At 37.1% G+C, this 23,606-nt stretch overlaps 4 protein-coding genes across 4 annotated transcripts; 3 read left to right on the top strand and 1 right to left on the bottom strand.

Moving 5' to 3' along the window:
• Window positions 1–796: 796 nt before the first annotated feature.
• LOC114517200 (2,4-dienoyl-CoA reductase, mitochondrial-like) lies at window positions 797–5,157 on the bottom strand. The gene is made up of 7 exons (XM_028536858.1): window positions 4,628–5,157; window positions 3,983–4,040; window positions 2,418–2,752; window positions 1,969–2,041; window positions 1,296–1,442; window positions 1,166–1,225; window positions 797–890 (listed from the first exon to the last, which is right to left on the bottom strand). The coding sequence occupies exons 1-7, from the start codon at window positions 4,852–4,854 to the stop codon at window positions 816–818; spliced, it is 975 nt and encodes a 324-aa protein (XP_028392659.1). The 5' UTR covers window positions 4,855–5,157; the 3' UTR covers window positions 797–815.
• Window positions 5,158–5,313: 156 nt separating this feature from the next.
• Window positions 5,314–12,128, top strand: LOC114517093 (protein arginine N-methyltransferase 7-like). The gene is made up of 19 exons (XM_028536739.1): window positions 5,314–5,520; window positions 6,080–6,116; window positions 6,319–6,468; window positions 6,662–6,770; window positions 7,120–7,226; window positions 7,744–7,839; window positions 8,123–8,262; window positions 8,584–8,818; window positions 9,204–9,264; window positions 9,339–9,408; window positions 9,847–9,982; window positions 10,083–10,169; window positions 10,306–10,353; window positions 10,449–10,535; window positions 10,776–10,929; window positions 11,034–11,119; window positions 11,246–11,406; window positions 11,586–11,667; window positions 11,826–12,128. Exons 1-19 carry the CDS (start codon window positions 5,432–5,434, stop codon window positions 12,012–12,014), a joined length of 2,124 nt encoding a protein of 707 aa, XP_028392540.1. The 5' UTR covers window positions 5,314–5,431; the 3' UTR covers window positions 12,015–12,128.
• A 1,331-nt stretch (window positions 12,129–13,459) lies between these two features.
• Window positions 13,460–18,068, top strand: LOC114517094 (transmembrane prolyl 4-hydroxylase-like). Its single transcript, XM_028536740.1, has 11 exons — window positions 13,460–13,855; window positions 14,328–14,409; window positions 14,682–14,816; window positions 15,056–15,129; window positions 15,236–15,297; window positions 15,419–15,453; window positions 15,615–15,780; window positions 16,072–16,129; window positions 16,502–16,626; window positions 17,030–17,120; window positions 17,479–18,068. Exons 1-11 carry the CDS (start codon window positions 13,562–13,564, stop codon window positions 17,809–17,811), a joined length of 1,455 nt encoding a protein of 484 aa, XP_028392541.1. The 5' UTR covers window positions 13,460–13,561; the 3' UTR covers window positions 17,812–18,068.
• Window positions 18,069–18,456: 388 nt separating this feature from the next.
• On the top strand, window positions 18,457–23,056 carry LOC114517097 (transmembrane prolyl 4-hydroxylase-like). Its single transcript, XM_028536743.1, has 11 exons — window positions 18,457–18,933; window positions 19,546–19,627; window positions 20,004–20,132; window positions 20,514–20,599; window positions 20,786–20,847; window positions 20,945–20,979; window positions 21,364–21,523; window positions 21,815–21,872; window positions 22,034–22,152; window positions 22,278–22,368; window positions 22,581–23,056. Exons 1-11 carry the CDS (start codon window positions 18,778–18,780, stop codon window positions 22,875–22,877), a joined length of 1,275 nt encoding a protein of 424 aa, XP_028392544.1. The 5' UTR covers window positions 18,457–18,777; the 3' UTR covers window positions 22,878–23,056.
• Window positions 23,057–23,606: the final 550 nt, after the last annotated feature.

Below are 23,606 nucleotides of genomic sequence, written 5' to 3' on the forward strand. Positions count from 1 at the left end.
ATTGATTGGTTCCTGGACTGTCGTTGACCAATAGTATTCACCGCTCTTTTTTGGCGGGAAATTTTGTAGACATGCACCCATCTCTGGAATAAACTTGGTTTTAAGCAATGCAAGGACCATACTTTTTTAAATGATCTTCAAGTCCTTTTCTGTGACATGCAGCTCCAATTCCATTAGTTCACAGATGTGGCAATACTGCATAATATTTAAATATTGCACCATTTTAAACATTGGCAGGGGCAGGGTGTAATTGCCACTATTTAAGGTACTTGCTGTGTGATGAATCATGACAAATCAAACTTACACAAAAAAGAGTTATCTTTCTGATGGGTAGAAATATTAACTATTAATTGTCTAAATGTAAATATAATCAAATTTAAAAGTCAAACATAATACAAACATAAACAATGAAACTATTTGTCTACTTCAAAAGAAAAAGACTTGGTGAAAGGGCTTGAAAATACACATATAGAGGCTCTAGCATATTGGGCTGACTCTCAAGATCATGCATATTCACATTAACTAGACAATTTAGTGTCGATATTCAAGATTCGTCAGGGGCATAGGAAAGTTTTTTATATTAAGAGGGATATGATATGAAAATTGCAAGTTTTCTTATATATATCATGAATATGTGATTTTAAAATTTTGCTCTGTCACTATCCATTAACCCTTACTTTTGAAAGTTTTGTATAGGAAAGAATTCAAGAAAAAAAAACTCCTCTTATCTCAGCAACTACATTTTATCTATAGTGCTTGTGAATTAAAAAAATCTGAAATCTTGTTAAAGAAGCAATGTACCATGTATAAATATATTACAGCTTTGATTTTTGAGATTTTGAAGATTTTCTGATCATTCCCTCCAACATGTCCCATTGTTCATTGGTTACCTAAACATCAAAATGCCTTAGTTTTTACCTCGGAAAAACACAGGGGAAGTTTGTCAAGTGGGGGCGGGTAATAATCATATATTCGTGTAAACAGACTGTTAAAACAATTTGAAGAGACTAAAACTCAGGCCCTGTGCGCCTCATTGGTGCAATAGGCCTACATGATGATGAATATAAAAGCAAATTGATAAAGGAATATTCAGTAGCTCCACATTTAACGATCTTCCTCAGACTCTGAAACATGTGCCTGCAACAATTTCAATTAAAATAATTACCTTTGATAGTCCATTAAACTCACCCTTCGCAGGTGTCTCACCACCATCAAGGTTGATGATCTACAGATGGAATTGTCAACGTATTTTACTGTTCACTGTAAGTCAGATTCGTTGTGGTCGTGGGACTTACCTCTCCAGTTAACCAAGACGAGTAATCGCTAACCAAGTATGAAGCTAGATTAGCGAGCTCATTGATTTCTCCCAAACGACCGACAGGCAATTGCTTTATTAATTCCTCCTTAAACTGGCCAGTTGGGTCCAGCCTTGAAAATGCACCCTGAGAATGGAGAAGTGCGTTTGCTAAACATGTCGGAGAAACCACTAATCGAATGGGATGTACATTTACGTTCGCTTGGTACCGTACAATACCGAAAAAACCTCAACAACGAAAATTGGTAAAAGAAAGAAAAATGGAGTATATTGATTGGTTCCTGGACTTTTTCCATAGTATTCACCGCTCATGTTTTAGCGGGAAATTTTGTTAAAAATTGTCTACAATTTTCTTGGCATTTGGGATTCGGTGGCAAATTACCAGTTATTATTTCTGATTTTTTTTTAATTATTTTTCACCGTGGGAAAAATAGCGAAATATTAATGACAAGAAACGATGTGAATAATGCGATGAAACTGCATTTTCTGGGCGGATGTAAAACCCGCCGGCACACGTCAACTGTCAGCTGAGGCTGAGCTATCTCGTGTCCGCAAACACTCGTACTAAAATACCAGTAATCTTTAGTTTAGGTTGGGTTTATTTCTGTCTTTCGTTCTTTAGTCTAACAGCATATACAATTAAATTCAGTTACCTCTGTTTCAATAGGACCAGGTGCTATAGCGTTAAACCGCATACCATATCTTCCCCATTCAGCTGCCAACGACCTGGAAAAGCAAACAAGATTTTCGTCTGGACAGAAACGAGAAAGCTTGTCGTTAAAAAGCTAATAAATAATGTCGTTAATGTCTTTAAATGATATCTGTTCAGTTGTACATATTTAAACAAAGTCCTAAGTTAGAAACTGCCCTGTTCAGAAGTCAGAACTGAGAATGCATGCTCTTAACGAACCTCGCTTTCTCGATCGGATGGGATACGTTAGTAAGAGTTTCCCGAAATCAAGTCATATACAGACTCAAATATACTGAAAAATCTCTGGGGAAGGCCTCCAGACACCAATTTCAAGACCATTTCATGTCTTTACGCCCTCAGCCCTCTAGCCCCCCACCCAGCACCAATTTTTAAAAAACCTTGATCGAATACCTTGTCAAAGTTTCAACTCCTGCCTTCGCAGCTCCTGAAGGCACTACAAATCCCGAACCAGTTTTCGCATAGACCGTTGTAATTGCTAAAAAATTGCAGCCTTTTCCCGCCTTTATCAGACGTTTCCCAATGTCCAATGTTACATAAGCTGTTCCATTCAGCACAATATCCACTATGGTTTTCCATGCATTGGGCGAAAGTCGCTCCGTTGGCGAAATGAAATTTCCAGCTGCATTATTGATCACAATATCAGGCAGACCGAATTTTCCAACAAAGATGTCCACTGCGTTTTTGATAGCTTCGGGATCCCGGACATCCATCTGTACAGGGTAGACCTGTTCGAGAAATTCCGAAGTTGAGAACCCTGAGGCCTGGTTGTACAAAACTCATTTAAGGTGGCTCCCTACAGTTTTAGGAATATTGAAAACTGATTATTTGGATTGAAATTTTTAGCAGGAAATTTCTTGCTAAACGAAATGAAATTTTTCAGATATATTAACCAACATTCTAACAGTCGAAAATTGTCATCACGTATGACGTCATTACCGTTGTTATGGTAACAATGGCTATTCAATATGGCCGTTATTTTACCTATTAACACATTTTACTTGAAAACAAGTTCGGTTACCCCAATTTTTTATTTTATAAAAAGTTTTCTTACAAAAAAATGGGAGATTTGAGCAAGTTTAAAAAAATTCTATAGAGCCAAAAAATTTCTATAACGAGAAATCACGTTTTTCAATTTTTAATAATTTTGGCTCTATAGAATTTTTTTAAACTGGCTCAAATTTCTCATTTTTTTCTAACAAAACCCTTTATAAAATAAAAAATTGGGGTAACCGAACTTGTTTTCGAGTAAAATGCACGAATAGGTAAAATGTCGGCCATATTGAATCGCCATTGTTACCATAACAACGGTAATGACGTCATGCTTGTGGGTAATTTCTGACTGTTAGAATGTTGGTTAATATATCTGGGAATTTCTTTTCCTTAGCAAGAAATCTCGTGCTAAAATTTTAAATCAAAACCACAAGTTTTCAATATTTCAAAAAATTGTAGGGAGCCACCTTAACTACTTTTAACTATATTCATTTTTCGCAGTTAAAATCTTAATCAATTTGAAAGTACACAATTTTGATTGGCTAATCCGATCACTAACTTTAGTAAGAGTAAAAAGTAAGGGTATAAGAACTAGCTATCCCTTTCGTACAGCCCCTGTTTGGGTTGCTGAGAGTTGAGAATATATAATGCAAATGGTAAACAGGTTTCAGTAAATTTCACACTAATGCATGTCATAGTTTAGCAGTAAATGTTAAAAGTGTATGGGTGAAAGTGTACTGTAATTTATCATGTACCAGGTATACTGAATTTAATTGAGGTAGGTAGGTATAATAAATGCAACTAATATATACAACCTGGTTTGGCATCATTGGATATGAAATCAGAAAAAATATACTACTTTCCAATGTCACAGTATGTACATGACATGTATTTGCTGTTAGGAGGGACAGCAATGAACTATTACGTAAAAATGTACCCATTGTACCTATATATGAAATTATCACCTCATTTTTAGTATCTTTACTGATCTCTTCAGCAGTTTTTTGTAGCACATCAAGTTTTCTAATAAATCAAGAACATCAATTTCAATGATGCATTGGGTTGGTAAAGCAGAGGGTGTAGCTTTGGTATCAGTGTGGGGGATATCATTAGGTTTAGGTGGTTCAGGTTAAATCAATTTCCCAGGCGTAGTAGGATAAGTTGGCTGTGATCTAGGTCAGGGATCCAAACTTCATTTATAGAAATGTGTGAATTGTGGGGTTGAAGGAAATTGTGAGGTTGAAGGAAATGGGAAAGGAAGATAAATTTCAATTAGGTAATTTAAAGGGATAATACTAAAGAATTATATTTTGATCAAGGACAACTAGGTGGTACCAATTTTCATGAGGAGTGGTTAGCTAGCTCAGCTACCGGTCTTACTGCTCACATAGAATAAATGCTTTTTCTTTTCTTTTTAATGTCTAAATAAAGGTTTTACCAAGTTATTAAAAAACTCAAATGTTCCTGGCTTAATTCCTGCTTGCAAGTTAATTCAGGTGACAATTTTAAAGCAACAAGATAAAAAGCTATCTAGACAATCATGAAATACTTATGAAATACCAATTTTAAAAGGACCCAAAATTTATTGAATCTTCACAAAGATCACTGACCTGCTGGCAATGACGACAGTAGCACCCAACCTGGACAACATCTCAGCCATTCCTCTACCAAGACCTGTACCTCCTCCAGTTATAAACGCTGTCTTGTTCACAAAGCAATCCTTAGGCAACATTGGGTTGACCTTGGCTGGAAACATTGAACTAGCCATGGCGCGAGATATTGCAGGTTTACGAGCAAAGTCAATGATTTTTCTCTGTACAAGACGAGACGACGCCATTTGATCCTTTCTGGACGTGGTTCAAGGTTCGATCAAATATCTATAATATGTTGCATAATCTTCAAAATGACTGGTATCTCCTCTCAATGTATTGAAATTGTAGAAAGTCCACGATTTACCGAGATATGGATAGATATGGACCAATGATATGTCATGACTCTCAGTCTTAACTAAATTCCATCAGTCAAAGTTGAAAATATCTAATTCCTTGATAGTTGATACAGTAAAAACATTTGTAATTACTAATTCCTGCAGTAAAAAATTACTCTCAAAAATCTCAAATTTGCCTTCTTTTCGCAATGAATTAGTTAACAAAGTTCCCATATTTGAATGCTGTATTCTTGTAAACAAAGTTTGCAACATTCGAATTCCCAAGAGGGTTGTAATTTCCTTTGTACTACCGGAAATGAGAATATCTAATTCCCACGTGTTAAACATATTGTAAACAAAAATATACACTGTTAGTTCAGACTGTTCAGTTTTACTGTGATATTGCGACTGATGCAACCGACGTTTAAAAAATGGGTATAGTTTTAACATGACGTATGGGTAGAAAAGAGTTTGGTATATAGACGGGATGTTCTGTAAAAGATTTAGTCCTGTGACAGGAAAGGACGAATGGTGTTTGATGGAAGAAAATTATGACGATAGGCGCGAAATATTGAGGTATTTTAAACATGACTAAGTGGAACTATATCTGTTTATATGTTTTTGCATGTTGAATATACTATTACTTGGTCACACCCAACCACCCCTCACCCCTGTGAAACAAGGCAAACAGGGGTATGCACCCCTTAGTTGAGCCCTCTCATTTTCTAAGGAACTTCCATTTGAAATACCTGACCCAATCATGAAAGGGAGAAATATTGTATTAATTTTAAAAGCTCTTTGTCCTAGGCCTTGCCTTCTAAAGAGAAGCGTTCTCCCAACAGTAAAAAGCATGGGTATTAAAAAAATGAGAGCTGTAGCTGACTCTGCTTAACAATTAATGCCTGCAGGGAGAGCACCCCTGTAAACCACAGATTATTCCAACACTGTCCTTATCCTGAATTGCTATTCTTTAAAGAATATCGATGACAACAGTTTCTTTATGTTGGACCATGTTGTACCATGTTGTACCACCAACAAATTCACCATAAAACTATTATAACTTAATTTCTATGTGTGGTTACATGACTATATAATCAAAGACTTTATCGCCTAATATAATTTCTATATTGCATAGATCTCTATTTGGTGATATGCTTCATGATAAAGAAAGGGTACTGTAATGTATTTAACAATAATAGATTATATACCTTTTAACCGCTTTGGTCATATAATATATTTTACCCGTTAATACTACCAGCACTGCAGAGCACTATGTATTAAAATGGATTTGAGATTTTGCTTTATGTGACTATTAAAGAAATTTTTCTGGCATTAATTTGTTTGTGATATTAGTTTTTATGAATCAACATTTAGAATAAGCAGTACTACAGAGCAATAAATAAGGAAGTAAAAAGATTTTTAAATGAAGGGAAAAATCCTCATTGCTTGGATATTGGAACTGGCACTGGTCTGTTGTCTATGATGGCAGCAAAATCAGGAATAAAGACAATATTTGCTTGTGAGGTACTAGCTTGTAATAATGCATCAAGATATGCTCTGCCTATTCTAGATGACATTAGTTTCCTTTATGGAGATCTTATCAGAAGACTTTATAGCATTTTGCTCAATCAGTTTGCCACCAGGAGATTTCACACTGCACAAGAATCTGTATTTCCTACTGATCTTTTACATTTCTCAACATTTTTTTATGTACTAGGCATTCCTGCCAATGGCTACAGTGGCAAAAGAGATCACCAAAGAGAATGGTTTTAATGATTCAATCACTGTTATACCAAAAAGCTCTCTAAATACATCGATTCCTGAAGGTTTTTTGATAGTTTGCAGTTTGCCACTTGTAACATCTCACATTTTATCTAAATTCACGCATTTTGTACAAATGCCGACAAAATTAGTTCAAACTGATCGTTTTAAAAACAGTATTCTACGTCAGCTACATAATATTAGGGGGATTTAGCATGAGGACGTGAACGTCAAAGAGGACGTGAAAATGGCGAATAAATGGCGTGATGCGTCTATACATGGACATGCCACGCCATTTATTCGCCGTTTTCACGTCCTCTTTTACGTTCACGTCCTTATGCTAAATCTGCCTATTGTACTAATTGCAACTTGCAAAAATTGTGATGACAAACGTAAATATGTAAAATTTTTAAGATATGCCCGAGAGAGCTGAATTTGTAGTCATGGAGTTGTTTGATACGGAACTTATTGGCGAAGGATTGTTACCTTCAATGAGACATGCTTACAAACACCTTTTAGAGGTGAGTTTACTCTACTAACGAAACTACTCGGTATACTCTTACTAACGAAAATATGATATTAGTACTATATAGTATATATTATGCAAAATTGTAAACAAGGACGGTCATATTTATTCAAATACACTAAAATATAGACTGAACTAACCTCTCGTGGCCTCCTTTTCGATTAATTCAACTAAAGCTGAGACGTCGTAAACAGTAAACTGGAAATAATGGAATAATTAATCCTATATTCGCGCGCTTTTCTTTCCCGCCCTCATCCATTGTTTTCGCGCTCTTTTTTCAATTATTCTTTTAATCAGCTTTTTTATCGGTTTATCAAATGCCTTTTTTGTCATTTCTGTTCGAATTGTCGGTTGATATGCTTTCCATCCATAATGGGTGTAGTTTTGAAAAAAAGAAAGTTTTAATACTCGTAATAAAATGTTCGGAAAAGAGATTGTGTTGAAGAAAAAGCGCGAAGAAAAGGCGCGAAAAGAAGTATCAAGATATTAAGGCACTTTATTTTTTCATTTAGAAAAATGCTACCGTTGTTCCTGCCGCTGCAACCGTTTATGTTCAGCTCTTCGAGTCTGAAACATTATGGGAGATGCATCAATTATTACCCTCTATAGTAAGATGGAACTTTGTTTAACACGTTTCTAAATGCGTTAGCTTTTTCCTCTGCACAAAATCACATATTTAGTACGATTCGATATAATACCTTGGGTTTCATTCAAGAGTGTTGATTACTTAGATTATTAAAACCAGAGTAGCAATAATTACAATGGATTATATACCTGGTGCTATGAACTTTCAAAAATATTGGTAAAATGTGGAAAATCTAGCGCAGCTGACGTTTGCAAATCTTTTGTAAACTTCCGCAAAATGACGACTTTCTGCGTGTTTTCGTGTAGTGTGATGATGAGGGGTTATCATTAAAGATCCCGGAATCTATCAAGAACTGCAAGGGGGCGCCTTCTGTATACGATGTACAGGCTGATGAAATACCTTTGAAAGATTTTAAAGCACTGTCTAAAGCACTGCCTGTTTTAAGGTAAAGTACTTCAGATGCACTTTCATGGATGGATCTTAATTTAGCCTTGTCGAGTACATTTTTCTCTTCAAATAATTTTCTTTATATGTAAAGTGACACTGCTGAGCAAAGGCAGCTCCAGTGTCTATTGAGCCCGCTGCACACGAGAGCTATCAGCTGAGCTTAGTTTTCATGTGGAATTCGCCTCAAGAGGCAAGTTTCTCTCGTGTGCGAATGGTTTTCGGACTGAGCTAACTGCCTCGCGAGGTCGTTAGCTCAGCTAAAGATTAAACGTTAGTCGTTAGCTCACACAAAAGACTAATCTTTCTTTTACTTGAAAAGGTTCCTATTTTGTGAACTGGATGAAGGCAACGATGATGTAATGACCGAAAGGGTTATGACAGATCGCGAGGACAACGAAATATTGAGTTACCTAAATAATGACAGCCCTGTCGAGCGTCACGGCACTGTGCATGTCATTCTCATGTGGTGGGATTTACAAATGGATAAGGACGGGGAGATTATTTTGAGTATGGCGCCAAAATGGATGGACCAAGGAAAAGCAAAAAGAAATGAGGTTATTATGATTTGTTTAAGATTTCATGAAATTCTATTTCCAAACTACGGGTTTATAACATTTAGCGGTCACTAATGTTGCATCATTGCGTCCACTGAAGTAAAAGTACTTCACGTAGCTAATATAATTACTGAAGTAAAAGTACTTCACGTAGGTAATAAAATTATGTGAAAATTTAAACAGAACATTGAAATGCAAACAATTACCGGCACATGCGCACCCTGTACTGTGGATCATCTTTAATTGAGTTTGACAGAAAGCTTTGCAGCAACAATGATATGTTATGTTATGCGAAATCTAGGTTAGGCAAATTCAATTTTACACCAACGCAATACGACTCCTTTGTGCTTCACTACTTTGACCAGTACAAAACTATGTTTTATAGTGGCGTGATCACTGGATGCAGGGGGTATATTTCATTGACAAACCCCTACAAGTTTCAAAAGGTGCGAGAATTTTTGCGTAATATTCTCGTAATATCGCATGTTTACAAATGGACTTTTGGTAATATTTAATGTAGGAGAGCGGTTGTCTATTCAAACAACTCATGATGATTACGCTTTTTGGTTTGACGTTCATCCCGAGAAAAAGTATGTTCACAAATTTGTTTGGTTGGAGTGTAGTTTTGCAGGAACCCATAGAGTTAGGATGAGCGAGTGTATGCATGGGGAAAGAGATTCCTGGATTTATTGGAATATGAGGTGGAGGTGTAATGGAGGAATCCATGAACTTAGAATGAGTGTAGCGGTGAGGAGATCCCTTGATTTAGTTGGAGTGTAAGGAGGTGGTAATTGAAGAAGGATCCATTAACGTAGAATAAGTGTTGTGGAGAAGGATTCCTGAATTCAGTTGGAGTGTAAGAAGGAGGTGGTTATCAAGAGAGTATCCTTGTTACCCATGAAGGTAGAGGGAGTTTAGTGGTGATGTGATTTCTGTGTAGTGATGTAGGGATTCGTGTCGAGTTAGAATGTATGATTCACTGTAAGCCCAGAAACGATGTTCGACGTATATTTTTTTATCTCTTTAAGAGCAAACGGAACAAGCACTTTGAAGAAAAGAAATCCCGTTTGTACGTGTGGTGCTCATACAGTTTGGAGCAGACCTAGATTTTCCATGGTCAATCATCACAAGAGAAGAAAGCAATTCTATACACTCTTCAAAAAGGTTGATTTCTAAATATCTTGGACTAGGTTCTTGAACAGTGGTTTGTTTATCATCAACTATTAATACCTACCCTAACTAATAACTAGCCTTTTGTGTACAGCTCGTCAAAAATGGCGCATCCGTTGCTCTTGTGATCAGCGACGGATCGTTGCTCAGTGTACTAGGAGTCATGGCCGGTTTCAAAAAGGTACGGCTCAGAGTTACCTTCATGCACGTAACTCACTGAAATCATATTTATGTGCTCCAGTTTCTTTTCACGGAAACTGCGAGACTCTTTTTGGGTGAGAATCTCAGAACAAGGCCTATGCGGTTTCTTGTTCCAGGTTTACGTCTTGGAACCCGAAGTAGCGACCAGACGTGTCATTCAACAGGTATCAACTTATCGATTTTATTGTTGTGATTGATTTATTGGGACTTCTTAACAAAAAAAGGAATCGTTCATCCTTCCTTACTAATTGCATACCAGATAGTGACTGCAAATGGCTTCACGGACAGGATTGTTCTGCTATCAAAAACCGCAGACCAGTTGACGAAAATGGATATTCAGGACGAAGTAAGTCCTTAGTAAGTCTTACTAGCCCAGACGCACCGCTGGCCTGGTACTAGCTTTGAACTAGATTTCTGTATTAAACAGACTTCTACCTCATCCAAAGCCAGAACTGCCATGCATACAAGCCTCGAAACCATGTTCAGGGCTGGTTTCGAGGCTCGCTTTAAGACTTCCTATAACCATCGCAATTTTACACCCTATTTCCCATAGTATATCAATTTGTATCCATCATTTCCACCACAGGTCGATGTTATTCTGGGTGAACCGTTTTTCATCTCCAGTTTGGTGCCCTGGCACGACTTGTATTTCTGGTACGCTTCAAGAAGCGTTATGTCAAATCTCTGTGACCACAAAATAAAAGTAAACCCGGGATCCGCATGTTTAAAAGCAGTCGCCGGTAGGTTGAGGAATGCTTTCTCCACATCTTCCCCCTTCCCCCCGTTTCCCTCGCCTAAAATTGTTGTAGACCCATTAGACTATTGTTTACTTTTCGATATACAGTTGAACTAGACGATTTGTGGAAGATCAGAGCACCTTTAGGAAGTGTCGAAGGATTTAATGTTCAAGCTTTTGATAAACTTATCGAGGTTTGTTTATCGACGAAGTTTCTTGCATCCGATAAAAATCGGCCGATTTTTCGGACTACGTTTTATTGAATTGCTTCAATTTCTTTCAGTTGACATTTTCTTTAACTTTTATTCAAATTTTTATAGAGTTGTCGTGTGGAAAGCGAAGAAAATGAGGCTGAACCTCATAGCATGTGGGAGTACCCTTGTCGTGCTTTGAGCGACGTTTTCGACGTTTTACATTTTGACTTTACAAGTCAAATACCTGACGAGAAACAGGAGGTTAACGGCACTATAGAATTCACTAGGTATCGTGTTCCTTCAATTAAAGCTAGCTATCATATATTTCGACAAAAATATAACTACTTTTCTGATACATGCGATGGTCCTAACAAAGTCAAATCAAAGATGGAAGTTCTTTAATGTACGTACGGTGTTAAAAAAACTTTCCCAACGCTTGACCTTGTGGTTATTTTATTCTCTCCAGGAAAGGATGCTGCAATGCTGTTATTTTCTGGGTGGATTACATGTTTGACGAAAATATTTGCATGTCAACAGGATTGACAAAGGTTAGAGAGAAGTTGATCTCGCAAGATCTCAGACATCTGAAAGAAAACTTATCCTTGCCATTAGTCAAAAAGTAGCCATTCCCCTTATAATTGACGTGGCATAATTCGTAAAGAATTATTTATGCCGCCATTAAAGTTTCTTGAATCTTTCTACTTAGGAAATGGAAACATCGAACGATGGACACATTAAGAATTGGGTCAAGTTTTGCAAACAAGGCGTTTACTTCATACATAAACCATATGACGTCAGAACAACGAGTGCAATTACTACATTGAAATACACTGTAACATTTAAACCAAACGATGGTTCCTTAACTATGCAATGTTGCGTTGCAGAAAGCTTCTGACATAATTTAAAGTATAATATTGTTCAAATCAAACACTTATGTGTAGGCATTCAGTTTGCATAGACATATATCGGTTATACGGTTGAATAATACAAATGAATGTTGTGCAAAATACATGGATGGTGTTGTGTATTAATTTCAAGAAATCCTGTCTTTCAATGAGGTCTATATGTATGCATGGCGGCCATGTTGAATGCTATGGATATCCAGGCCATATATCTATCGTCGAATGGCCCCGTTTAGTTTTTATCCGGTAAATTTAGGATGAATAAAAGGCTGCTTGGTGATAGTTTACGGTAGACATTCGTCTTTTCTTAACAACAACTATATATAGAAAGGTATAGAGACAACCTCAAAATAGAAAATCGATTTTTTGTAGAGGCATTTAACATAGCTGTTATTAGATGTGTAACCCATGCCGTCTCATATATATTAGTCTTAGATATATCAGTGGGACTATCCCGGCATTAAGTTTTTTGGTTCTAGGAGGGGATTTATAGCATGCGGTCAGTTGTATAAAAGGCTAGTTAACTTTTAACTGTAGTTAAGGACAGAATTGGGCAATCAGAGTCGTGTATTTGTGAGTTAACTAGGATTTAACTGTTCAAAATGTAGTTAAAGACTTTTATAGAAACGGCCCCTGAAAGTTATAATTATGTTAAGCCAGTGAAACTTACGACGCGCGCAATAGCAGTTCAATTTTCACTAAAGCTGACCAACTCTTTCTGTTAGTCTCGACAAATATAACGTTGACAAATGTACTCGAGTCCAGTATTATATATAATTATCTTTGACAGTTTCGGAATTGTAAAATGACGAAAGCTAATTTCAGACTACCTTAGCTATATAATATAAAAAAAATCCCTTAAAAATAATGATCTAAGAAAACTGTAATCTAATTTCTAAAAAATCATCTGATAATAAGGCTTGTTAGTTTGTCTTTCACTTTGTCTTTGAAGTAGCAATGCATGTGTCGCCAGAATTGGAGTTCGTATAACGACATAATATTCTTTTTACCTGTGCAATACACAAACTTTGGTAATATATCAACTTATTCAATTGTTAATTCTGTTAACCGTGTTACGTTCTCCGTTGGCAAAGCTGGCAAATCAATTATGCAAAAATTTTTCAACGCTTGCATGACTGGCTTCATGCAGCACCGTACGCCTCGACACGCTTTTAAAGTTTCAAAACCTACAAATATCGCAATGGATCGCAACACGCTATAGATCAAAAGGATGAACTGATAAGTGCTAAAAAACGTCAGGCCATAGTGATAAAACCCGCTATTTTAAGTTTATCGAATTTGGCAAACTGCATGAACGACCATGTGGCATAATTAATTTCGTAACAATAATACGTGTTTCATCAAAACACCACCAGCAAATTATAAGCTTTTCGACCAAAAAATGTTAATCGCATATTCTATTTTACTGGTATATAGACTTATAAAGAAAGATCCTCGTTAAAGTAAGCGAGAGTAGCTCAAGAAAGTTTAATTTACGAGGTTCAATCTATCAAGAGACTTGCTGTTTAATTCCAACAATATGAAATTGCTTTGCTCAGAACAGATTCGCGTGTTTGTGCTATTGCTGACTTTTTCAGCGATTGTTGTGAAAGGTAATAAGTACAGTAAAGGAACTCGCAAAAGCGGTTCGTGTGTCGGGGACTACTGTGAACCCAAAGACGAATACGACGAGCCGTGTTTCGACGAAGGCCGGAAGGGCGATCGTGGGACGATAGACGAACCGACAACCGAAGATGAAGACGAAGCGGAGGAAGATGAGTTCGAGGAATTTGATTACCCCAAGGAAGGATTGTTCCGCTGGGATCCTGTCGAGGTTGACTTTATATACATGACGAATCTATTGTGGGAATTTGTGGGATAAATATTAGCTACTATAGACCAGGGGAATTCAGGGCCGTAGTTAGAAGCTTGATTAGGGGTTGGGGTGTATATTAATTTAGTCTTATATGCACGACTGGTTTTCTCTAAAAATAAAAATCGTTCCTATGATATGTGATCATAAATATATGAATATACACTCTGCAATTGAGCGGTCTAGCTAAGACGCAAAATGAATTCGAGGTTATAATCAGATCATAGGACAACAAGTCATTGTGAATGAAAACGACTTTGAAATAGAGTTACCATCAACTTGTTGTCTTGTTTTACAGCACGAATGCTTGCTAGAGTGCTTTTTCTTGTATTTTCCAGTTTATATTGTTTGCTGGTAGTAGTGAATGACTAAGCACCATTTGTAATGACTATAATGTGCTTAAAAAAGGCAAAATGCTTTCCTTTTGCTTAAGATTGGGCATACAAGGGAATTAGAACTGGAACCTGGTAAAAGGTTTACAGTGAAAACGAGAGCTTTGGATCCCCCCATTTTCGGTAAGTATAAGAAATTTCTTACGATGAATATTCGCCACAGTGAAAATATCAGTTTCGGCATTTGGAAAACGTCAGCACAGGATATGAGCTAGGGCTTCTGCTAAATAATGTTCGTGCAAGCCCTCGGTAGACGGTGCGTACTGGTCTCCTCTCTGAACAGGAAAGCGCTTTATATTATATTTTTACATAAGGGGTCTGGGAGATATTCATTTGGCCCATAGATATTTATAGAAAGAAATGGTAAATGCTTCTCTTACTTTCTTATCTCACAGAAATTCCAGACTTTCTCACCGAAGAAGAATGCGAGGGTATCATGGCTCGGACAAAGAAGCGAGGTTTATTCACCAGCCATGTTCATGTTGATCCCGAGTCCAGGGAATACGAGAAGAAGACGAAAGAATTGGTTGGTATGTTGTACGCAATTAATTGATAACTGCATGACGTTTGACTTCATATAGTTCTGAGGTACAGCAGCCTAGCGAAGGGTGTTGTGAATTGGAAGGTTCAGACCCCCGCCAAGTTGGCAACACCCCACGAATAGTTACTTCGCAGCCATTCCCTTAATCCAGTTTAACTAAGAATTGAGCTTGGTCACATCGGATTTGTATTATGAGGATATCAAATTTATCCTGTTTCATCCTTTTAGGTCATGCAAAATCTCCTGCTGGGAAGTTCTTCAACTGGGATTTCAATAGGGACAATGTCATATCGAAGGAAGAGGTTTGTATGAACAGTGAACTAGCACCACTAGGTGAGTAAGCTAGTAGCTATTTCTCTACCAAAGGTTCATATGTTCTCAGAAACTCGTATCTTTATTTTGTACTAGTTGAAAAAATTTGCAGCCGAAAGCAAATATCTTTACTTGACTGATGAAGAAGTTGATGAAATGTGAGTGAAAAAGCAATAAGTAACTTTAATGGACGATCTAGGCGAAACAGATATACGTGTATATTTCAAAATAATACCTTAGTTAACTTAACGGTTTTTATTAAATGTTTGTATTTCATAGGATAGCTAATTTGGAACTGAGAGAATTTGACGACGGTAAGCAAAAACTATGGAAAAATTATAAACTCGAAATATGTTGGTCTGGTTCTTATTTGGTCAAATTTTTCTGCGGGTCACAGGCCCCTTGCTAAAAGTTACTTTAGTCCGTTCTCCTGAATGCTAATTCACTAAACAATGCTCGCGCAATCTCCACGTAGGGGTGGTGACGAGGGAAGAGTTCAAGAATCTGCGAACGGCAGGTATTGAGAAGTACATCTTGGAAATGAAGAAAACACATCCGAAGCATCGGGATCGCTTTAGCCAGCAAACATGGCTGCCACAGAGAGGGACTGGGGACCAAATGTTGAGAAAGATACGAAGAAGGTGATGACGGTGGAAATATAGCGTCCGTGCGGATTTCTCACAGGCGAAGTAGAAATGCAGGCTTGTCGAGACTATTTAGAGTTGTAAGACACGCATTTCAGTTGCCCTATAACAACACAAACGCACACATCACGTCCTTAGAATTTGAGGCATCATGCTGGCGTCTCAAAGTTTTGCCTTAAAGACCCATGTAGTTTTGAACTTCAATTGAACTAGCTGTATTCCTAAAAGTTACCTGGAGGGCGTGCAAGGAAAAATTTCAATAGTTATCATCCTTCGTTTACGTTGCAGGGTTTCAAAATTAACGAAACTCCCAATGAATGTCGTGGCAGGGGGAGAACATTTACAGGTCAGTAGAAAAATGAAATTAACATCTGCAATCAACGACTGATTGTGATTGTTGCCAGAATATTTTCTTTTTTTACAAAGATACTGAGTTTAAGGCCTGTTTCAGACCTCGAACTTTCCATGTGCGGAACCTAATGTTAATGAGTCTTTGTTTCAGTTTATTTACATGAAAAGTTCGACGTCTGAAACACGCCTAACTTAGTATAACTGGGCTCCCGTCTGTGCGAATGCTGATTAGACAAACATAATTTTTACTCTTACTTGACTAAAAACCTTTACTCAAAGAAGATAAGTTCCCTTGCTTTACCGAGCGATTGATTGTAGAATGGTTTTTTCAAATGATGAATTTGTTTTTCAAAATCGTATCATGCAGGTTGTCCACTACAACGTGAATGGTCACTACCATGCGCATTATGATTCGCAATCCAATACGCAGTTCCCACAGTATAAATGTTGTCACCAGAACCTCGATAAACTGCCCGAATGCAGGCTGTGCAGGTGAGAATTCTAATTTTACTAAAATTAATTTACTAAGTAACGAGTCAATAGTCGAAGCACCACGTGAGCCGTTTAGACATCGTCTTTGTTTGGTTTACATCGGCACAAAACTCAGGTTTTCCCGCCTCGCGAAAAACTGCTCTTCACCGGAATGCTGCATGGAGTACTATATAGATTATTGCTTTTCCTTTAATTCCGTCCGCATGCATTCTGGTAAAGTGTAGCTACATGTCCTATCTTTTCCGTTACCATGCCTGTATGCATGCTTAAGCACTTTCTATATGCAGCATAGATTACCTCTCTTCTTTTTCCACCTTTTTGATAATTTTAAGCAAGCCAGAAAATTAAAGGCTACGCAATTATCTGTTGTAATATCCCTTTATCATTTTTATACATTGTCTAGATACATTACTGTTCTTTATTATTTGAACCAACCTGAGGCTGGCGGTGAAACGGCTTTCCCTGCGGCAGATGTCGAAGGATTCAATGAAACGGTAGGCTGTATTTCCTGGAATTTGAAGTTGACCTTAAGATTATATCAGGTTATTAACTATGGTCTCTCAAAAGTAGAAAGAGGGAGTTGACGACATTGAGTTCTGAACTTTTTTGTATTACGCAATTGCGTAGTAATTTTCAGTAAGTCATCACTAGTGACTTGAGCCGGAATTCTTGATCTTCACACAAACTTTTCGTCGCTAAAAACTACGGTTTAATGCTGTCGAAGCTTTTCTGATTCCTTCAGGATTTACATGTTATAGGAGGCATCCTTCATTTCCCTCCTCCACTGGTCTCTATTTTTCACTGGAAAAACGTTTTCTCACTATTGTTTACCTTTGATGATCTTCAACACAGGAATTTAGACTTCGAAAGAAAGGAGACAAATACAACCTGAGCCAGTTCTGCCACAGCGCTTCGCTGGTAATCCCACCGAAGCGTGGTACGGCCATAATGTGGTATAACCACTTCCTGGATGACTCTGGCTGGTTGGCAGACCTCGATTGGAAAACCTTGCACGGGGGGTGCGATATTCTGAAGGGAGAGAAGTGGATCGCGAACAACTGGTTGACGGCCCCCAACAATGACGAAAAACACATTCCGAGCAATTACTACATCAAGGAACTCGAGGATAGCGAGGAACTCACGGAAGACGGAGGATACGATTGGAATGATGACAACGACGATTAGACTTTGAGGGACTGGATGAGTTTAATGAAATTTATAATGCAAGTGTGAAGATAAACGGAAAAGAGTTGAACCAAATGACGAGAACACATGCAATAACATATAAGATAGGAATTTTTAAAAGATAGAAATATATAAAAATGGTATAAAAATAGTGCGTATAAAGCGTATAAAAATAATGTTGAATAATTCAAGTGATTTCCTCAGGAATATTCTAACTTTTTGAAGCGATTTTGTATGTTTAGACTTAATGAAAATAATGCAATCTTTAATTAAATAAATGATCACTGATCGAGAGTTAATTACACCGTCTGAAAGGAACTGATTTTAAGGCTTTTGTCAGGTGTTTTTCATCGCTGTTCCTAGCGTGGGTTCAAGTCCTATTTACAAAGCCATAAAATGATACAAAAACGGGCGCACCTGAGAAAAGATCCATGGACAAAGGCAAGCGATTTGATGCACACCTCATGTAAAGCTTTCTCTTCAAATCTTTGTTTTCTTCAAAGATGAAAAACAAAACCTGCCGTTTCCAGGTCAACGGCCCAGGTTGAATGCAACCACCTCATCTCAACGCGCATTCAAGCGCAAAGACGATATACTAACATTTTGTTTTCAAAACAACCAGTTTCATGCGAATTCGAATAATCGAATCGCAATATTTTTCAAATTTTTTTTTCGCCCGTATATCAGCCGGTTTCTTATCAAGAGATCGTCGATTTAAGAACCCACTACATTTTGGAATCATTTGGGGGTACACGTGGAATTTCTTAATTTGACAACCTGCTCATTATTGCGCGGCCTTGTCGATGTCAACTTCATTGAATGTGGCAGATGAATTCATGAGAAGAGTTTAACTGGAATAAGATCAAGAGCTTTGAATTTAATTAAATTTGCTGAAAGTGGTGAATAGATGGTCCTTTAAAATCTGATAGGATTGATTAAAGCGGACATTTTTGTGGCGGTTTCAAAATGGAGAGAGAACATTACTTGGTTTTGTATATTTTGTTTATTCAAACTTTCTGTTCCGCCAGCGATTCGCTGAAAGTTGGGGACGTTCGGGTCAACGAGGGACCTTGCATGGATAAGGACAAATCTTACGCCTTGCCAAGGCTCAATCCGGTCAAGGTAGGATATTTGGCGGTATTGGCACGATGTCATATAGTTTAATATTTGTTATACAAAGCTATAACAGAACGTGCAACTTCTCACGATGCACGTGTGCAAGTGTCAAGTAATGATGGCCACAATGATGTGCTTTGTTGTGTGTCAAGTATATTATACTTCATGTAAACTTCATTAATATTAAATCTTTGAGTTTTTTTTTCAAAAACATCATTTTTAGTAAAATTTGATCTTTTTGATTTATCAATATGTTTGACCAGTAAAGCTAGGAGCGCAGGACAACTAGTATTCACGGAGAAGGGCACAACCTCATGAGACAGAATCAATAACAAATACAGCAGCCTATTCAAATTGGAATCTCGTGAAAATAGCTACAGATTTATAAAGAAAGATACAAACTTAAGAATTAATTAAATTTGGGTTTCGTAAAATTCTTATGTATGTATCTTTGAGGTTCGTCACGTAGAAATTAAGATTGTCTTCAATTGGCAAGAGTAATAACTATAGTCTTTACTTGAATCGAATTTATAGTCTTCACTTGCGAAAAAGTGCATTGAATGTTTTCCTCATGCATGTCATGTAGATTCTCTAAAACGTGCTCTACGATAATTGTAGATGGGATATGTCCAAGATATTGACTTAGGCGGTGAAAAAAAGCACTCCATGATAACAAGAGCTCTTCAACCACCAATCTTTGGTAAGACTGACTGATAGAATTAACAAAACTAAAAATTTTGAAAAGCTTCTGATTGTATTCATTGACATAGCTACGACTGTCGAACAACTTAGTCTACACACTCTATAATATATAGCAGAATGAAAATTACACGACATTTCCAATTTCTGTTTTTGTGTGCCTTTGTGTTCGAGAACTACCTTGAGAATCGTTTCAAACAGGTTATAATCATATCAAATTTGCACATAACGGGAGTCGACTCGGCTGGCTACGCCACTGAACAAATATTCTTTTATGCTCAAACCATGCAGTTAATTTCTATCGCGATCTAACCGACTGACATGCAGTTCTTTATTTATATCGAATATTTTCTGTATTTTTATTTAACCTGGTGAAGAAATCCCAGATTTTCTGACAGAAGAAGAATGTGACTTCATCATGAATCGAGCAGTGGAGCAAGGCATGCAGAACAGTGTGGCTAGAGGTGGTCTCACACCAAAACTGCAGCCCATTCTCCCTGACAATGGTATGGCGCGTCATATATAGTTGATCCTTTTCGCGCTCAAAATTTAAGATTGACAGTTTTTGGTTACACTATTGGCTTGCTAAAAATCACATATTTAGTGATCTTGGGCGAAAATAGTCAAAACTGGGAATATCGTCTCACTATTTTTTTCGTCAAAACAATTAGACTATCCTCGATTTTAACCATATGACAGTTGATTCAGGCTCGCACTCAAGCTCAAAAATCTAATTGTTTACGGAGTCACCTTGCTTCAGTTCAGTATATGCAACTTTGCAACCAAATAGCGAAAATTTGACGCGCGAATATAATTACGGTTAAGCCTTTGTTTCTTTTGTGAGCATTTAAAGATGCATGGATTGAACAATGTTTCTTCATTTCCAGTGACTGGAGTGTTGAAACCAAGCGAGCTTGGTGGTCGATTTGATCATTGGGATCGTAATAAAAATGGTGTTATTAGTATTTTAGAGGTATGACTGGTTCTTATAATGCAAATATGGATTGTTTCATTACAAAACGTTTTATCAAGTTACCTACTAGGCAGGAAGGACAAAATTTCTTAAGTTTGTTTTAACGTTTTAGACTATGATGTGGTTCTCTAATGTCACTCATGTCCTTGACATTTACTGATCAGGTTTATTTCATTTTTCTCGAAGATAATAAAATTTGCCAGGAAGAAACATCTTCTGTTCCTCAACAAAGAAGATATTTCATACATGTGAGTAAAACCCAATTTCATGTCCTTACGGTTGCCAGCCCATTCCTGCAGCATTACAATAGAAAAAAGCTGATGAAAAGTTGTTCTTTTTAAACAGGATTGAAAACCTGAACATCACACAGGCAGAAGATGGTAAGCTGAGTAGTGCATCACAACAAAAATAAACACAACAAACCACAGCTAGCCCGCTATTGTGTTGCTTCACATGAAGTATCCTCATCCTTAATTCAACTGCTGACATATCATCGTAGACATAATACATAATTAAAGTAAGTGCACTGAAAAAAATGGCGGCGCCTGCGATGATATGTCAGCAGTTGAATTAAGGATGAATATACTTCATGTGAAGCAAAACGATATAGCGGGCTACCTGTGAACAAACCAAATGAGTCCAGACTAGAGAACTTAAGGCGATTTCACATCGTTTCTCTGAACTGTTTATGAATTCGATACGGACAAGCATTTACAACCAAGCAGATATACACGTCGAATAAAATTTATTTTTATTTTGGATAGGAAAAATAACAAGAGACGAGTTTCCTTCAACCAACATCCTCGGCATGGATGGTTACTTTTATAAACTTCACAGACTTCATCCAAAACATAGAGACAGATACAGCGAGCAGACTTGGGTGAGATTCGGACGTGATAAAACGATGACGAGGATTTTGAAGAGGTATACGTTTTCACTGCTTACGCATGCTATGGTGAAAAGTGAAAGCATCCCAGCGAAATTTATGCTCGAAAATTATGCACAAAATTTAAAAAAACGGAAATGGTTTTTGCAATTTCCTAGTTTTGAGCTATTTACTCTGGGAGACTTAAATCTTCATGGAAAGAAAAGAACCGAGAATTGTAAAAAATTGAGATCAAAGAAACATTTTAAGAATGTAGCTATATTTTCGAGAGACTGGAGATAACATGCATAGTGTTCTTTTTATTAACGGAATTGAAAAATTTATTTTAGGATTACGAAACTGACTAAGTTACCAAGTTTCTTGGTGCACGGTGGTGAAGAGATGCAGGTATTTGTGAATTCTAGCGCATATAACTTACGAGTTTTTCTAAAATTTTTGGCAATATTTTCTTCTCGATAATATTTTCTTTTAGTAACCTCATCTTCTACGAGCAACCTTTTTAGGACCGTAGATAGGAGGTATATACAGCGCGTGATTTTTTATCCTAGGTCGTCCGTTACCAACCGTTCGGTCACTATCATGCCCATTTTGACAGCGAGACTCACACAAGACAGAATATGCCATGCTGTCATCAGGCCTTGCCCGAGCGAAGATGTAAACTTTGCAGGTAATGGTAACGAGTAAACATCTTCATGACAAATAATGTTAGCAAGTTGGACTGCAAGTGCAACTTGATGTGCAAGTGTGAACTGTAGTTTAACTTTATGACCAAGGCAAGAATATTTTCTTTAGATATGTCACCGTTTTGTATTATTTAAATGACGAGTACAAAGGAGGGGAAACGGCCTTCCCACTTGCTGACAATACCACTTTAGATTTGTCGGTAAGTTGTGATGCTTTACGAACTCCAATTGAAATTCTGACTATGTACCGTAGATTGTAGAACCCGCTACGATAAGTATATTCTACTCTTTATTATCAAAGACAGGATAATTTGAAGACAAAAAACTTAGTCAATTAATTGCTCAATTTCGGAGCACAACTTCAAGGACTTTGGAATTGCAGACTTTCAAACGAGTGTTTTTGCTTATGTAGAAGGCAAAAGCTCGCGAAGACAAGGATATGTTCAACCTGAACGAATATTGTCACACCGCCAATCTGATCGTGAAACCTAAAAAACGTGGAACAGCAGTGATGTGGTATAACCATAGAGTCGATTATAAAAATGGCGGATGGTTAGGAGAGTTGGACGGCTACAGTCTGCATGGTGGATGTTTGGTGACCGAAGGGGAAAAATGGATTGCAAATAATTGGTTAACAGCTCCCTACCATCATGATGTCGATACCCCGAGTATATTTTTAAATAGATTTGAAGGTTATGGAACGTTTTGATTGATAAATAAATATGATTTTAAATGGCCAGCCGAAAACGACAACAGACAACGTACTTACAAGTAGGCAGTTTGGATCTGGTCTAACGTGCATTGCGTTTGGGACAGAAAATGAACCGTTTCCGGTATTGCTGACAGCAAATTTTTTTAGGCAAATGTGGTTTTTAAATAAATTATTTTTAATGTGCTAAAACTAAAACTTTTACATAAATAGGTTAAGAAATTGATCGTTTTCAAAATACTTTACTATTGTTCTATGTATGGAATAATGCTGCTCGCGAGAATTTTTGTGTAATAAGCTTTTTCATATTGTCCTCGCCGCAAATATTTTCAAGGCAAAATCTTTGGCAATGAAATTTACGCCACGTCAGCTATATGGTTTGATAAATGGCAAATATACACCAGAAGTGCTTACGTCACACACCGGTATAAAGCAATGAAGTACATTGTGGGAAACATGTTGGACGAGATTTACCGAATTTGACACCAAAACCATGTTACTCTAGTTTTCCTATGGTTTATTCAGGATGCCTAATATTCAATGCGGCGCTGAATCTTTCGGTGAAACGAAAGTATCAATGAAATAGGTAGTTGATATTGAACACAATGAACTTCGCTGGCATTTTCTATTACAATTAAAGTAATCTTGTAAATTATTCAAGTTTTCGCAAAATAAACGAATCAACTATTTGGCTAAAAAAGTGTGAATATCGAGCTTTTGATATGCTTG

The sequence above is a fragment of the Dendronephthya gigantea genome, unplaced genomic scaffold (genome assembly GCF_004324835.1).
Source record: "Dendronephthya gigantea isolate DGI-Jeju-01 unplaced genomic scaffold, DenGig_1.0 000007F, whole genome shotgun sequence".
Lineage (NCBI taxonomy): Eukaryota > Metazoa > Cnidaria > Anthozoa > Malacalcyonacea > Nephtheidae > Dendronephthya > Dendronephthya gigantea.